The 18,395-nt window shown below is 42.4% G+C and overlaps 1 protein-coding gene across 5 annotated transcripts in view; it reads right to left on the bottom strand.

Annotated features, from left to right (window-relative positions):
• Window positions 1-1,658: 1,658 nt before the first annotated feature.
• KYNU (kynureninase) overlaps window positions 1,659-18,395 on the bottom strand; it is a 116,695-nt gene continuing 99,958 nt past the window's right edge. For 3 of the 5 annotated variants that reach the window (XM_083153859.1, XM_083153860.1, XM_083153858.1), the window contains exons 13-14: window positions 5,021-5,251; window positions 1,663-2,531 (exon numbers count right to left, since the gene is read on the bottom strand). In XM_083153859.1, the coding sequence (XP_083009985.1) occupies window positions 2,397-2,531; window positions 5,021-5,251 (366 nt within the window). In that variant the 3' untranslated portion in view covers window positions 1,663-2,396. Of the gene's footprint in view, window positions 2,532-5,020; window positions 5,252-18,395 lie in introns of all 5 variants that reach the window. The other 2 variants (XM_083153861.1, XM_083153862.1) reach the window with 2 other exon arrangements.

Raw genomic sequence — 18,395 nt, forward strand, 5'->3', positions numbered from 1 at the left:
AATTGTGTTCGACCTGTTGACTATCGACCTAGACATTGTCCACAAATTGGCAGGCAAGCCATCAGGAAGAACTTGCACCAGCCTATACAGAGGGATAATAATATGCCTGGGATTAGGTGCACAGTGTTTACACTTACTGTACTACCTACCTGAATAGTCCGAAGGGACATCTAACTAACTGTACTTTGCCTACATGAGCAAGCCCTTTTGCAGTCCAGTTATGTTTCTACAGTTAAATGTACTGTAGCCAGGGGCGGGCTGGGCCGGGGGGCAGGGTGCCATGTGCCCCCCAGGCCGCTCTGACACGAGTGCTTCGGGCCGCGGCCGCGTCCGCGGCCGCCTTACCTACGTTACACTGCCGGCGGCCATGTTCCTGTAGTCTTTTAGAACATGTCTGCGGGCTGCGGCTACAGAAACATGGCCGCCGGCATCCACAGCTACGTGGAGGAGGGCCCCGGCCGGCAGCCTGTTTCCTCTGTTTACCCAGCACTTGCAGACGCTGGGTGTGGACGTCATGACAATGACGCCTCCCACCCATGCGTCTGCAGAGAAAGGATTAAGCAGGCACGCACGCTGGAGTCTGATGAGTCGGGGGACTGATCTGTGGCTGCAGCAGGAACAATTCAGTAAGTGAGAATCAAACTCACTGAGGTCAACGCATTACTTTTATATTATACAGGGAGAGCAGCCTGTGGTGTCTGGCATTATTATTATTATACAGGGGGAGCAGCCTGTGGTGTCATGGCATAATGCCATGACACCACAGGCTGCTCCCCCTGTATAATAATAATAATAATAACGCCATGACACCACAGGCTGCTCCCCCTGTATAATAATAATAATGCCATGACACCACAGGCTGCTCCCCCTGTATAATAATTTATGTGTCATGCATTACTTTTATTATATTATACAGGGGGAGCAGCCTGTGGTGTCGTGGCATTACTTTTATATTATACAGGGGGAGCAGCCTGTGGTGTCATGGCGTTATTATTATTATACAGGGGGAGCAGCCTGTGGTGTCATGGCGTTATTATTATTATACAGGGGGAGCAGCCTGTGGTGTCATGGCATAATGCCATGACACCACAGGCCACTCCCCCTGTATAATAATGCCATTACACCACAGGCTGCTCCCCCTGTATAATATAAAAGTAATGCCACGACACCGCAGGCTGCTCCCCCTGTATAATATAATAAAAGTAATGCCATGACACAAATTATTATACAGGGGGAGCAGCCTATGGTGTCATAGCATTATTATTATACAGAGGGAGAAGCCTGTGGTGTCATGGCATTACTTTTATATTATACAGGTGGAGCAGCCTGTGGTGTCATGGCATTATTATTATTATACAGGGGGAGCAGCCTGTGGTGTCATGGCATTATGCCATGACACCACAGGCTGCTCCCCTGTATAATAATAATAATGCCATGACACCACAGGTTGCTCCCCCTGTATAATAATTTATGTATCATGGCATTACTTTTATTATATTATACAGGGGGAGCAGCCTGTGGTGTCGTGGCATTACTTTTATATTATACAAGGGGAGCAGCCTGTGGTGTCATGGCATTATTGTATAATAATAATGCCATGACACCACAGGCTGCTCCCCCTGTATAATAATAATAATAATGCCATGGCAGCACAGGCTGCTCCCCCTGTATAATATAAAAGTAATGCCATGACACCACAGGCAGCTCCCTCTGTATAATAATAATGCCATGACACCACAGGCTGCTCCCCCTGTATAATATAAAAGTAATGCCATGACACCACAGGCAGCTCCCTCTGTATAATAATAATGCCATGACACCACAGGCTGCTCCCCCTGTATAATATAAAAGTAATGCTATGACACCACAGGCTGCTCCCCTTGAATAATAATTTGTCTCATGGCATTACTATTATTATATTATACAAGGGGAGAAGCCTGTGGTGTCCTGTCTTTTACGCAATGGAGCAGCCTGTAGTGTCCTGTTTTTATTATAACACAGGGAGCAGACCGTTGTGTCCTATTATACAGGGGGAGCAGCCTGTTGTGTCCTATTATACAGGGGGAGCAGCCTGTGGGGGTCTTTATATTATACAGGGGAGCAGCCGGTGGGGTCCTACTTATGGGCCAGTGCTCTGGACTTGCCCCCCAGGCTAAAAGTTGCCAGCCAGCCCCTGACTGTAGCTGTGATTGAGATGTGCATGACTGCATCTCTTGCACTTGGCGGACACTCGATTCCAGGGAACGTGTATTGTGAACACACACAAGATTTCCTTTGCAAGCATGCATACATTCAACTCGCTTCAGGCCTTTGAAGGATTAATGTGGTTTAAACAAGTGATAGACTAAGTGAGCAATGCTCAATGCTAAGAAGTCTCTTTAGAGTACAGTTTCTGCCTACAGTGTTTCCAAAGTTTTCCTAGCACTGGCCAATGCTTCTCCCAAGTTTTCAATAAATTTGAAGACATCATGAAAAGAGTTGTAGAGAGGTACCGGCGCTATACGTAGACCACTGGGCTCCCGCATATCACACTGCAAGACAATAAAAAAACAACTATAAATGGATTGTACAGTAGTTTCTTTATATAATGTCTAGAGTCTATCAAGACTTCTGTTTCAGGATAAACTTTAATCACATACAGTAACTACAGTATAATGCCTCTTTTCCACCAAAAGGCAAGGTCTGACCCACTGTAGGTAGCTGCTGCCTGAAACCCCATTCACACTGCAGTCTGGGTTAGTGGTGGGTCTTACATCTGCCCGTGCTTGGAGATGACATTCATTTGCTATATGTATCAGAGACTATAGGGGTTATTCTGGTTCACTCGCAAAGGCAAATTCACTCTCAGATGGAAAAAAACATATGCACGATAGGCGGGGCTGATGTAACAGGTGCAGAGAGAGTTAAATTTAGATGTTATTTTGTTTCTGTGCAGGGCAAATACTGGCTGCTTTACTTTTACACTGCAATATAGATATCAGTTTGAAGTACACCCCCACCAAAATCTAACTCTCTATGCACAAGTTACATCTGCCCCACCTGCAGTGCCTATGGTTATTTCCATCTGAATTTGCCTTTGCGAGTGAACCAGAATAACTCAAGCTATGATTTTGCACAGAGCACAGAGTTCTGGGTGCAGCACCATGGCTGACACACAGTCATTGCTACTGGATAGCAGTTGCCTGGAACGGCACCATGTAACTAGGATCACTGCTACTCTCCGGGCATGCACCCTGCAGTTTTTTCAACCATTTGGAGCTTCCTCAAGATGATACGGGCAGTGCAGTACTTCCCGGTGCCGACACCCTGTTATGTCATTGTTCCCTTATGTTCTCAATTAACATAAACAATGTCCCCTGTCTCTTTACAGGCATACCCAGCCTCTTTACAGGCATACCACCAGATATTTTCTTCCCATGGATGGTGTGCATGGCCAGAGAGGGTCAATGGAACAGTCTGAGTCTGGCGAGGATCAGAGGCCTGCCCAAGAAGATTTAATTTTAATATGTTAATAGCTGTATTATATAGTATTTTTAAGGTTTTTAATGGTAGACACAAAGGGGTTGAGGTAAGATGTCACCTTCAAAGGTTGCAACTGCATTTAGAAATGTCAACAAATACAGTGCCTTGCAAAAGTATTCACCCCCTTGACATTTTTTATGTTTTGTTGTCTCGTAACCTAGAATTAAAATGGATTGTTTGAAAATTCAATCAGGGAACATACAGCAATTACAGCTGTAAGTTGCTTTAGATAATTCTTCATGATCTTGCCACATCTTGCCACTGGGATTTTTGCCCATTCCTCAAGGCAAAACTGCTCCAGCTACTTCATGTTGGATGGTTTTTGCTTGTGAACAGCAATCTTCAGGTCTACCACAAATTCTCAATTGGATTGAGATCTGGGCTTTGAGTAGACCATTCCAACACATTTAAATGTTTCCCCTTAAACCACTGCTTTAGCAGTATGCTTCAGGTATTTGTCCTGCATAAGGTGAACTTCCATCCCAGTCACAAATCACAGACAGACTGAAACAGGTTTTGCTCAAATATATCACTGTATTTAGCACCCATCTTTCCCTCAACTCAAATCAGTTTCCCAGACCCTGCTGCTGATTGTGTTCTTTGGGTGATGGGAAATATATGGATATTAAAACCACTGTGGCCATATATAAACCCACTGGGCTGCAAAATCTTTTAAGAGACATTTAATATTATTTTTACTTTACAGTAAGGGGGTTATTACTTTCACTGTAAGTTATATCAGTACACATAGGTATAATTTGGTGGAAACAACATAATTATGGCTTACTGCACATTGAGGTGTATTCAATGCAGTGGCGAGGATTCCCTTAAACAGCGAGGTTCGCCGTAAATGCAACGAGGTGGAAACGGCGAGTGAAGGGGAGGCAGTTGAATACTCTGATGGAGAGCTTTTGGCACTGCTCACCATCATAGCTCGCCGTGAGAGCATTGAATACTGCCCATTATCTTTAGGTGTTTTCCATAAACTGATGAATCAAGTGACATCTGTACTCTCCAAATGTAAGGATAGATTTTACAAGATAAGCTTTCTAAGGCTTTGGCCACACAAAGAGGTCAAGTGAGGTCAATTCAGTAGCACCTGCTTGACAAGAAGAAGGCTGTGTGGAGTCACACACAGCGTTTTTGGCCAGTTCCTTCAGAACAGGATCCGGCCACTGCCAACCGGATTTCAAGTAGAACACATTAGGCTCCTTCTGGCCAAGCGGGTCACGTTGAACGTGTGGGGCCCCATTCAAACTGTTATTTTTTAGAAATAAAATACAAAACAATTCCATAAGAAGCTCTATTAGAAAAGAAAAACAAAGATTGATAAAGGCATGCTACAATCATGTCTGTCTTCCTAAGCATTAATATCTGTTGATATATTAATGTGATTACCCCGGCAAGTGCCATTTTATTGAAAGCATTTGTTAAATGAAATAGTTGTTGACATTGTTAATTTGCAAACGCATTGATGGCAAAGGACAATATCACGTACCACAACGCCTCTCTTCTCTAGTTCTTTGTAAACAGCTTTTATGGGCAGGGAAAAAGTCAAAGAGAGCTGACAGCCTCTGTCTTCAAAGTGAGAGGGCGTGATTATCTTTGCATAAGGTTTCTTGGGTTCAGCAATGTTTTCTCTGTAATAATGCTTAATTAAATACTCCAAATAAGCAGTCAGTAAAATAGACTTTTTTCTTAAGGCCATCATGCTGGTTTGATCGAAGACCTATGTGTAAAAAATGAGACATTTAAAATGTAAATGGATAAACAGATTAAAGATTCCACTTGCTATTTATGAATTAATAACCTTAAGTTGTACTGTGGAAGGCTTTGCTGATCAGAAAGGAAAGTAACAATGCATTTACCTCTCAAAAAAAAAAATCTTACTTGTGTACAAAGAATCCATGAAAAATATATATATTTCAAATACAGGTTGAGTATCCCTTATCCAAAATGCTGGGGACCAGGAGAATTTTGGATAATGGATTATTTCGTATTTTGGAATATTTTATTGATGTATTTTGAAGTATCTTGCATTTTGTACAAACAAAGTAACCACATGAAATACACACAAATATATTTTATTTGTTCAAAAAACAAGGTTTCAAGACGTGAAACAAAATTTGTGTACTATCTCAGGCACTGAATCTGAATGCCAAGCAATCATTGTCTTGCACATATATAGTGCCAGTTACACAGTTACATATCATGTCCCCAGTAGTGCTGTTCCAAATGTCCCCAGTAAGTTTTTAGCAAAAAAAAATATTTTTTTTCAGTTTCTGGAATGTATGGTTTTCAGAATAATTCGGATAATGGATATTCAGGTAAGGGATACTCAACCTGTATATTTTACACAGATGTGATATTTATTTCATCTGCATTAAATTTATTTAAAGCATTAATTGCATTTCATTTTTAAAGATAAGCAACTTTTAAGACTGTATCAGATTATTCACATTAAAGGTAAAATAATCACAGACTCTCAGCATGTCTATCCATGGCAGAGAGACAAAAATGAGGGAAGGATGCCACAGTGCAAAAAAAGCTCAGATGTTTGTTCCAAAACCTCTCTGCTCATTACAGCCTTTGCCATCCAACTGTGGTTGCCATTATAATATATGTATTATAACATTATACAAGTAAAAATCATTGATACTTATTTGTAAACTAAAGAAGAATTATTTTGTTTGCTTAAGCTTTATTTTTAATGCACAAACAATAACACAATGAACAGTACACACAGCTAGCATTAGAAAAAAAACATCGTTAAACATGACAAGCAAAAACAGCATATAATAGAGATAGAGTTTGGGAAGTAGCAATAGTGCTCGAATCAGTAAGCTTATGAGGTGATAGTCACTGATTATAAAAATCAATGGTGAGAATGGAAATCTTCAGTGGATGTGAGGAGCTGCTGAGTAATGGGTATGTCCAAATACCCTGTGGGTTGAGCAATATTGGGGGGTATACTTAGCACTCATCCTTATGTAGTCATGGTAAATGTCAATAAAGGGTTAGAAAGAAAAAGTAAACGGCGCTTATGGACTATAACACAAGTATCAAAATATATAATTATTTTTTACTTGTGTTATAGTCCCTAAGCGCCGTTTACTTTTTCTTTCTAAGTGTTTGTTCATTCTAAAGGTTGAGTATCCCTTATAAACGGCAGCTGGGACTATAATTAGTGCCCTGCGCTTGGTTAAAGAATTTTTTTTTTTTTATGTCAATAAAGAGATGAAACAATAATGACTAAAAAAGTGAATTTATTAATAATCTAAAGTGATATGCAAATGCATAGTCCTGGGTATCTCACAGGAATAAGGCCAGCAAGGTATCACTCTGCCTGACCTTAGTGCGGGGCTTAAGGGTATATTTTAGGGAACCCTTTAAACCATAGGTCCCTTAACCTGGGACCTATGTCCAATAGCAGGTGACCGCAGCAGTCTCTGATGGGGATGGGGGATGGAATGTGAGCGTCTGTGCTACTCAACGGAAGTCAAATGTGCAAATGATTGCAGGGGCAGTATGGGGATGAATAGTTCTGGTCACATTGAACAAAGTGCAAAACCAAAAAAAAAAAGAAAAAAACGACAATGTCCAGAATAAACAACGTGTGTGGTAAACAGAGAGCGGCGTCCCGCTAACTGCTGCTCAACTTCCTTGTAGTCTGTGCCACAGCATCTGGTCCATTCTATGCCTCCGCGAGCGTCTGCCGTGTGTGACAGCAGCACCCGGCGCCATAGACCCTGTGTGAGCATAACTTCCGGGTTGCCGTTCTCGCGAGAGTTCGGCCAGCCAGAGTCAGCGATGAGTGTGGGGGTCGGTGCGCTCTACTTCCGGCTGGGAGGAGACTGTGTTGTCGTGATGCGCTGCTGTGGGAATGGGCTGGAGTAGGTGTGTCCCAATGCGTTTAGGCCTTTTTCCAGGGTTGTATTGGGTGCTGATGTTATTGGCTTTATTATAGAGTTCATGAGGACGGTTCCATTCATGGATTGGTTGTCAGTGAAATGGGTCTCTCTGAGGGTGGGGAAGGTTATATTGATGAATGGAAGTATCAATGCTATATGTGATGGATGCTATGTGATTTCACATTTAGTAAAAATGGTCAGCGGTTAATGTTTATGTAGTAAAAGATCAGTGTCTGTCCGCTTTGCCTGTAGATGATGATGCTTTATAAGTGATAAGGTGTTCCTATATGAATGTGATCGGGGTATGTGTTTATTGGGTTTGTGGAAAATTTCGAAAGAAAAAGAAGATGAAAAAGAAAAGGAAAGCTAAAGAGAGAGAGAGAGAGAGAAAGTGAAAATGAAAAAGAAATAAAATTAATAATAAAAAGAGGAGATGAATTTCATGTACATATGCTCTGCACTATAATAGACTGGATGTGGTAACACTCTCTATTACATGCTACTTTATGTATATGGTCATACAGAATATGTATATAGTTACTGGGATGTTGGGATGAATGTAGTGATGCACTGTTTATTGGTGAGGGGGATGTGGATTAGAATAAATTATGTTAAAAGACAAATTAATTGTCGGATTGTATTCCTTATGTCAGATTGTCTGTGTGGTGGTCATTATCTGATAATTCTGCTATTGAAATCAATATTGAGACCTCCTGGTGTCAGGGTTTTTAAATTATAGATCCAGTATAGTTCTCTTCTGTTGAGGGTGTCAGTGTGATTGCTCCCTCGACAGTTTTTTTCGGGTGCTTCTATTGCCATGAAAAATAATCCCCTAGGGTCTGATCCGTGGGTTTCTTTGTAATGCAGTGATACACTATGCTGTTCATATCCTCTCCGGATGTTCCTAATATGTTCATATATGCGTATTTTTAAAGGACGTATGGTGCTCCCTATGCACTCTTACTCTTAAAATGTAGATGACTCCGTGGTTGTCACATGTCATAGTTTGTCGTATGGGGAATGTTTCTCCAGTGATGGTGGAGGTCCATGATTGTGTACCTCTGGTTGTGTTGGAAACCATATTTCTGCGCCCTGGGCATTTGCCACAGTGGTAAAAACCTTTTTTCTTAGTGAGAGTTGTTTGTGTTATGTTGATTGGTTTGACATGGTTTTGTATGAGTTTCTTTTCGTATGTCTGGTGCTTTCCTGTATATGACGGTAGGTTTGTCTTTTAGGATCTCTCCTAGGTCGTTATCCTGTTTGAATATGTGCCAATGTTTTGTCATGATGCATTTGATCTGTTGGCAGGCTGATTGTACTGTGTTATCAATGTAATGTCTCTGTCTGTCTGTCTGTCTGTCTGTCTATCAATGGGTTTCTTAGTTTGTAATATTTTTGATCTGTCCAAATTAATGATGTTTTGGAATGCTTGCTCCACAATGGTATTGTCATAGTGTTTGTCTTGGAGTTGTTTTTTTTGGTACTTGTTTCCTAGCATGGCACCCAGATTTGCTACGTACGCAAACGTAGTCAAATCGCATAGCATAACGCATAGTACTAGCTTGCGATGCGATTTTCATGTTCCCGCTCCCTGTGATTACATGTGATGGGTGCTTACAATTGTAAGCACCTCTGGCATTGTTTTGCGTCACCCCCTGTATCCATGCCACCCCGAAGCGTGGTGAGCACAGCGAGCCCCGCGAGGGTCAGCGGAACGCGTCCTCCAACCTTTTCATACCCCCACTATCCACGTTAGCGCAGCGAGCCCCCGAGCCCGTAGCATGGCGAGCACCCGCGGAATACATGTAAAGTAATCCGCGTCCCCTCGCGGGGCTCGCTGCGCTAACCACACTTCGGGTGCGGTGGCTCGCTGCACTCGCCACACTATATAAAGTCAACTCCACGCCGACGTGGATAGTGGGGGTATGAAAAGGTCTGGGGTATGTGGGGGTATGAAAAGAATAGCCCACTAAGCTATTTGCTTAGTGGGCGCCGTGCTAGGAAACAAGTACCGTTTTTTTAGGTCTTGTCCCTGTGTCATGTAGTCGTCAATTTTAGTGGTATTGCGTCTGATCCGTCTGAATTGTCCTTCTGGTATATTTTCAAGCCATGGTCTTTGGTGTCCACTGGTGTATAAGATACAACTGTTTACATCAACATTCTTTTTGTATGCATTTGTGTGTATTTGTCCATTGTCTGTAAATACTAAGAATTCTACTTTGTCTTGACTAGTGTTGGTAGTAAAAGTCAGATTACTGTCATTGTTATTGAGGTAGGTGGTGAATTCTGTGAGTGATGATTGTGTACCTTTCCAGATGAAGATTATGTCATCAATATAACGCTGCCACAGGATCAGGTTAGCACTTCAAATGTAGTCTTCCTTCCATTTCCCCATGACTAAATTTGCATAACTGGGTGCTACTCGAGATCCCATGGCGGTCCCGGTGGTCTGTTATTAAAATGTGTTGTTGAACCAAACATAATTGTGATGCAGGATGTAGTCTATGGCGTCTATGATGAATTTAGTCTGATCTGTGTGTATGTCTGTTTTGCGTCAAAAAAATGTTTGATGGTCTCAAGTCCCTGTTCGTGTTTTATGACCATGTATAAGGATGTCACATCGCTTGTAGCTAGCCAGTAGTCGAGTTCCCATTTGATTTTGTTAAGTGTGGTGAGAATGTCCATGGTAGATTTGTCATGTATTGTTGATATGTCAGACCAGTGGCGTAAGTTTATAACAGAGGCCCGGACTATTGGTTAGCCATCCTAATATGCAGACACACCCCCATAGGCACATACACACAGACACACATATACACACACATATATACACAGCCACATACGCACATGAAGCCACATGTATACACACTGCCACATACATCATATGTATACACACTGCCACATACATCACATGTATACACATACAGTAGCTACAGTACATATGCACATACTCCCACAATTATACACTGCCACATACACACACAAACACATGTATACACACACAGCTACATATGCACATACATCCACATGTATACACACAGAAACATACACCTATGTATACACACACACACACGTATATAAAACAGCCACACACACAGCAACATACACACATGTATACACACAGCCCCACACACATGTATACACACAGCAAAATACACATATGTATACACACAACCACACACACACACATAGCAACATACACACATGTATACACACAGCCACACACAACTGCAAATGCACATACACCCACATGAATACACACAGCAACATACACATATGTATACACACAACCACACACACACACACACACATGTATACACACAACCACACACACATGTATACACACTGCCACACACACATATGTTTACACACAACTACATATTCATATACACACACCTCTGTAAACACACAGCCACATATGCACAAACAGCCCAAATATGCACACAAAGCAACACATGCATTTAAACATAGACCTATACATACACACACACACACACACACACACACAATACACATAAATAGATTAACAAACACTACAACTGCCCCCTCTCACCTATAAAAGAAGCATCCATCCATAGTGTAGCATGAATCAGAACTCATTAGATTGTGTGGGAGGTGAAGAGCTGGACGGAGGAGACAGGGGCTGTGTGTGACAGGAAGTCCTGCCTTCTCCTTCTCTCACTGAGATCGTGGAGCTGCGCTGCTCTGATACAGTATTCTGGCTGGCACGCAGGGGGTGTCGTTTATCGGAGGCAATGGATGTCAGGCCGCTGAGTGTCCCCTTCAAACGTGGTGCCCGGCGGCAAATGACTCCATTGCCTCCGAGACTTCCGCCTCTGTGTCATACCTCTATTTTTATAGAGTAGTATGTTTCTGGTTCTAGGTCTTTATTGTCATGTTTTACCAAGTGGTATGTGTATCAGTGTTTTTCTGTTTGTTGGCCTATTTGTTTTCTGTTTGTGTGGAGATTCCTTGGATTTGTATAAGACTAAGTTTGTGCTTATGATCTCTGTGTATCTTATTGATTTTCGATTTGATGAGAGAGTTTCCTTTGTTGGTGAATCTTGAATTGGTAATGTCCTCTATTGCTTGGTAGACTTCCTCTTTGGTGAAGGGTTCAATGTGTTTATTGGCAGTCTCTATTTGTGTTGATAGAATGTCTAGATCAGTGTCATGTTTTTCTAACACTAACTTTATCAAATCAGTTGAATATTTATGTAGGATTTCCTACCATTTATTCATAAATGTTGTGTCGTCTATGTGGTGGGTGTTTTTTTTTTAATTTATAGGCCCTTTGGTATGAGATTGTTTTTGAGGTACCATTCTAAAATATGTCTATCCCACCAAATGCGTGTTTCTTTATGTATCAATTTTTCTAGTTATCTGAAATTATTGAAAAAAATCAGCTGGCGGTATTTTTGGGGTATGTGTTTCTAATTCGTGTATCTCTTGTGTGGCTCTCCGGTTCCTAGTGAGGCGGACATGCGTGATGCCCATAGTTGTGATGGTATGATGGAAGTATGTTGATGAGCAGCTGAAAGCTTGGTTTGGACAGAGAGTGATAGAGTTTGGGAAGTAGCAATAGCGCTCGAATCAGTAAGCATATGAGGTGATAGCCACTTATTATACAAATCAATGGTGAGAATGGAAACCTACAGTGGATGTATAGTATATAGTATATATAGTGTAATAGAGATAAATAAGATGGACCCCAAAATATTTCTTAACTAAAAGTATTTATGAGGTTGCTGTTTTAAAACTTATGATATATATAAGCCTATTTCTTAAAGTTAATATTTTTATTATGCATTCAGGGGATGGCTGTGCAGTACTATAAACAGACATATTAGTGCCCAGTGGCAGTAAGATTACCCTTACCCCATACTCAAAATAGGGAAATGCATGCCAAAAATATAGGGTTGTGGCTATCTAGGGAAGGAGCATGGCCATACAATGGGGTCCACTATAGTATTCACATTACACCACAAGTGGTACCTCTTATACACATTATGCCACAAAGTAGAGCCCCAAATACACATTACACATTGGGGTAGTACAGATGGTGTAATGGTTAGCATTACTGCCTCACAGCACTGAGGTAATGCGTGTACATGTGGTAGGGAATATAGATTGTAAGCTCCACTGGGACAGGGACTGATGTGAATGTTCAAATATTCTCTGTAAAGCGCTGAGGAATATGTATGCGCTATATAAGAAACGGTTAATAAATAAATAAATTACACCACACAGTTGTACCCCATAAACACATTCCACCACACAGTAGATCTATTTACACATTTAACATCACAGCATAGCAGTTTTTACATATTATACCACTGTAGTGGCCATTATACAAAATATGCCACGGTGGAGACCCATGTCATACTACTGTAGATCTACATATACATGTTACACCACAGTAGAGCCCCTTACACACATTGGGTCAGATGCACTATGTTTTAAAGAGGGATAAAGTGAAGAGTGATAAAGTACCACCCAACCATCTCAAAACTTTTTAAAACACAGACTGTATAATGATAGTTAGGAGCTGATTGATTGGTAGTTTATCACACTCTGCTTTATCACTTTTTGAAGCTTGGTGCTTTTTGGCCCACTGTGCCATGATAGAGCCCATCCACCTTTCTCCTCTTCCTCCTCAGTCCTCCTTCTCATCCTTCCTTACCAAAATTCCATCCTCCCCCTAAGCTTTGCTGCATACAGTACCTCTTTTATTATGTGCCCAGAAGGAGCTACTTAATGGCTCCTGTGTCTGGCAGAAGTCACTCTAGAGATAAGCCATTATGTCTCTCTGAGGCCCTGCACACACTGTAGGAGACATTGCTGGGGTGGAGTCGACAGGGCAGGCAACTGCAGCACTGCCTGCTGTAATAAATATTAGCAAATATTACATTTTTATATGTGCTATTTTACTTTCACTTTTTTTTGAATACATCATACTTGCCTACTTCTTTTTTCTCCTCTCTGGGAGAAACCTGGAGAGGAGACCAGATAGTACATGTCAGGGGTGTGGGTTGAGGCTGACGTCACCAAGCCCCACCCCCTTGGCAGGAAAACATGGCAATTTGCGGGTCCGCAGATTGGGGGGGGGGTTAAAATGATGCAAACTTACATAATTCGCACCATTTCAGATGCACCCACTGGAAACCTGGTATTTGGTGCTGCAGGGCGATGCAAGAGAAATGGACACCTTCCCGACGTAGGGGGTGGGTCTGGAAGGGGACCAGTATTCCTAGAGTGGCGTAACTATAAATTTTGCTCAACCCTGCCAAGAAAGTTATTGGTGCCCCCTCCCATCCCTTTCTAGGCAATTGGCTCCCAATGTGGACAGTTAAAAATGCACCCTAACCTTCAATAGACATTTTAAAAAAATGTGTGTGGCCTTACAGAAAAGACTACCTTATACCACAGTTTTGCAACATGCACACCAAGACATTATCCACCACAGGAAAAAAAAATGCCTAAATTATGCCCCTTACACATTATGCCATAAACCGTAATGCCCATTGCACATTACGCCACACTCCATAATGACCATTATATCACACTCTGTACAGCCATTTACACATTATGCCACACTCCGTCATGTGTTTCGACATTATTCTACACACTGTAACACCCACTACACATTATACCGCACACATTATGTCGACATTGGGGACAAAACTGCTTGTGTTGACCTTCCAACCCTGTCAATCCTAGTCATCAGTGGTTGGCCCAATGCATGTTGACCTAAATTGGGTCGACCCAATGACCCATACCCCATGAAAACATATTTTTTGTCTCTAAAGACTTTTATGAGACTACCCCTTACTGGATTAAGATCACGTGCTCAATGGCGGGCTTCAGTGTAAAAAAAAAGTAAAAATAATATAAAAACAGAGTGGGATCCCCTGCCCCACGGCCATAACCAGCCCTGGTCCTGGTTCTAGAAATTCACGGCTTAACCAAATAGGTATTCCCCTGAAATTTCTAAAACCAACACCATGCTCAAGGTCCGCTCCTGGTTCCCAAAATATGGGGGACAAAAATAAATAGGGATCCCTCTGTATTTTGAGAACCAGCAGTGGGCCCAAACAACAGGATAATTCCACAGCTGACTGAAACTATTTCTATTAGTTCCACTGGCCAATGCATTCACCCTGTGACTGATCAGGAGCCGATTTTCACGAAACTCGGCTTCTGATTGGCCGCTAGGTGGCCAATCACGCATTTTGAGGGAGAAGCGGAGAATGTAAACAATAACATTCTCCTCTTCTCCCAGTGCATATGGCTGCCAAGGATGCGATCCATACTGGAGGAGCTTGTGTGTAAAATTTCGATCTGCAGGTACCCCAAACGGATTTTCTACTGGAGAAGGGGACTGATCCTTCCGGTCAAGGTAGGTGAGTATAATTATGTATGGGCTCCAGATGCAATAAAGTTGTATTTTTCTGGTGTGTGTGTGTGTCTCTTTATTGGGCTATTGGTTGTGTTGTGGAACTTAAATTCCCAGCATTGTTTTTATATTATTTGAACTTTTTTTTTACACTGAAGCCTGCCATTGAGCACGTGATCTTAATCCAGTAAGGGGTAGTCTCATTAATGCCTTGTGGTTCTCCAAGTCCCAGTATGCAGGGGAGGCTTGCTTGGACTCTTAGTTCGAGAGCAGAACCCAATAGTTAATGATTCTAATTTTACACAAATTAAATCAGCCTGGTGCCCAACGCCCTGGGCAATCGGGGACAGTCCGGACATTAGTTCGGGCCGGGTTAATTCTGGAGGCGGGACCCCTTCATTGGGGGATCCCCACTCACCCAGAGTCCCTGCCAGCCTGGCCAGCTACATGGTGAATGCTTTTGGCCGAGGGAATTAATATGAAGTTTCCCCCATTTGTGCCATTACCCTGCTGGTTGTTTGGCCAGGTGCTGGTTCTCAAAATACAAGGGACCCTTAATCATTTTGTCCCCTGTATTTTGGGAACCAGGACTGGCCCTTGAGCCTGGTGCTGGTTTTAGAAATTCCAAGGAACCCCTAATTGGTTTAAGTCATGAATTTCTAGAACCAGGACTGGCTCTTTATTGATTGATTTATTTAATTAAGCCTGCACGGGTCTGACTGATCCGTGCAGGATGCCAATTTGTATTTGGAGGCCGTATATACGGCCGCCAAATATAGATACTAATAGAAAAAATATGTCCGCCTATGCCATCGGAAAATATGAATTCCATGAATACGGCAGATTAGTAAATCTGCTGGGTACTCTTTACCTAGCACGGCGCCCATCGCGACCATCGCATGCACTAAAAAACGGGTGCGATGCGATGCCCGCGATTTCCCATAGGGACCAATGTTAAAAATCAGATTGGTCGCGATTTTAGTGTTAAAAGTCAGATTGGTCGCGATTTTTACATAGGAATCAATGTTAAATGGGCGACAGAGCCCTAATAGTCCCCCTGAAGTGTGAAATGGCCCCCACAATTTTTAACGCCACCCCACGATCAACGTGAACCCGAAGCGTGGCGAGCGCAGCGAGCCCGCGAGGGGCGGCGGTACGCGTCCTCCGACCTTTTCATACCCCCACTATCCACGTCGGCGTGGAGTTGAGAATAGAATAGTGTGGCGAGCCCGAAGCGTGGCGAGCGCAGCGAGCCCCGCGAGGGGACGCGGATACCTTCACAGGTAAACGCGTCCCCTCGCGGGCTTCACAGGTGTCCGCGTCGCCACGGACACCTGTGAAGCCCGTGAGGGGACGCGTATAACTGTGAAGGTATCCGCGTGCGCTCGCCACGCTTCGGGCTCGGTGGCTCGCTGCGCTCGCCACACTATTCTATTCTCAACTCCACGCCGACGTGGATAGTGGGGGTATGAAAAGGTCGGAGGACGCGTACCGCCGCCCCTCGCGGGCTCGCTGCGCTCGCCACGCTTCGGGTTCACGTTGATCGTGGGGTGGCGTTAAAAATTGTGGGGGCCATTTCACACTTCAGGGGGACTATTAGGGCTCTGTGGCCCATTTAACATTGTTTCCTATGTAAAAATCGCGGGCATTGAGCCAATTAACGCTAAAATCGCGACCAATCTGACTTTTAACATTGATCCCTATGGGAAAATCGCGGGCATCGCGGGCATCGCGTCGCACCCGTTTTTGATTTACCCGCGATGCCCGCGATTTTTTACCCCCGACGCCCGCGATTGTAATCGCGGGCGCCGTGCTAGGTAAAGAGTACCATCTGCTGTATTTATGAGTCGTATTTTCCCCGAGAATACAGCCGATGCCATATCCGGAATCATATCCGGCATCAGCTGTATTCATATTTGTCAGTAAATTTCCTCCAGAGTGTTGATTCAGTTTTCTATCTGCCATTGTTCCGTTTATTAATCCCAACAAATAATAAATTAAATATATGTAATGTTCATAAAAATACAAAATCGTGTAAACTGAAAATACAGTATTTACATAAAAATGTATACTGCTAATAGGATATCATTTACCTTTAACAAACAAAAGTATTGCAAAATGCAGATAATTGAACCCTATCTAAATTGTTCGATATTTTAACTCACAGCTTTAAAGTACTGTAGGATCCATTTTCTTTGATTGCACCGGGAGCTGGGACTTCGCTAGCAATGGTTAGATCCATTTTCTAGAGGTTCTACAGCAGTAATTAGCATTTGGAAAGCCTAACTTGCCGTGCCAAAAAGGGTAAAATCAGCCATAAAAAGGAGAATCGCTGAGCTCTTAACTCTCGTTGTTGTAGACTCCCTGCAGCGGATTTAATGACATAGACACATAGCAGCTACGTAGTGACATAAGTTCATAAATGAAAACCCTGTAGCCTCGCCATGATGAACTAAAACCAAAAAAAAATATGATTTTTATAGAGTCTTTACAGTGAGACACTTTGTGCAAATGAGCCCCTGGTGTGGAATATTCTATCTGTATTTGGATTCCCAGGTCAAATTTGCCTAATTTAGCAGCTAAAATTCATGCAAAAAGCTTTCAGGATTTGGCTTAACAGCTTCTGTTGTTACAGATGAAGCATTAAGTTACGATGTAGAAAATGATACAAACAATCAGTGTTCAGGAACGTTATAAATGACTGTTCTCTAAATGCATTTTAAACTGTGCTACGAGTGTATAGAAAGTTAATTTGTTTGTGTCATGTCCTTGAAATTTGTATTGAGCCTTTGTTGGGACATCCGTCTTGGGAAATATACAGTGTAACAATGGCACGTGGAATAGGGCAAATGTAGGATTTAGTGAGGTGGAAATAGGGTCATACATAAAAACTGTTGTTAATTTCCTTTCTGCACGTGTAACATAAAAATAGTGTACGATGCACAAGCCTTTTATTTGAATGCAATGCATAAATATACAGAAAGTTTAACAACACTCACACTAAATTTACAGTGAACATTATCCTGTCCTAAAATAAGCAGTGAAAGAATGGATTGGTTCTGTTTCGCCACCTGTTGTCCACAAATGGCATTGCAGCAGCTGCAATATGTTTTTATTATCGTTTTTATTATCGTTTTAATAGTTTCTTATTCTGATTTTATTTTTATAGATTACTGTAAGATTTTGAATGGTCAAGACTAGGCGCAATGTCTACTACTGAGTATGGGCAGGTTTGTAGTGATGCGTATGGCAGAATACTGTAGGTGAGAGCCAGAGGTACCGACAGCTCTAACAGGCCCTGGTAAAATGAAGGGATGTGGCCAACTGGGGGGGTGGGGGGGTGGCCACTCGGTTGAAGCTGCCTTTCTCTCCCAGACCCAACCCTGGGTAAAAAGCACCCCCCCTCTTGGCACCACTGTGAGAGCATAATTAAACTATGTCTCCAAACTGTGAATATCTGTTTGAAACTAGGACCCAGTGAGACCTGTCCTCCAATCTGATATTCAGCTGTACCATGTGATTGCAGCCATCTTGTAGATCTTTACTCTGTAAGAAATTACATGGTG

Source organism: Crinia signifera, chromosome 7 (genome assembly GCF_055691185.1).
Source record: "Crinia signifera chromosome 7, ASM5569118v1, whole genome shotgun sequence".
Classification (NCBI taxonomy): Eukaryota; Metazoa; Chordata; class Amphibia; order Anura; family Myobatrachidae; genus Crinia; species Crinia signifera.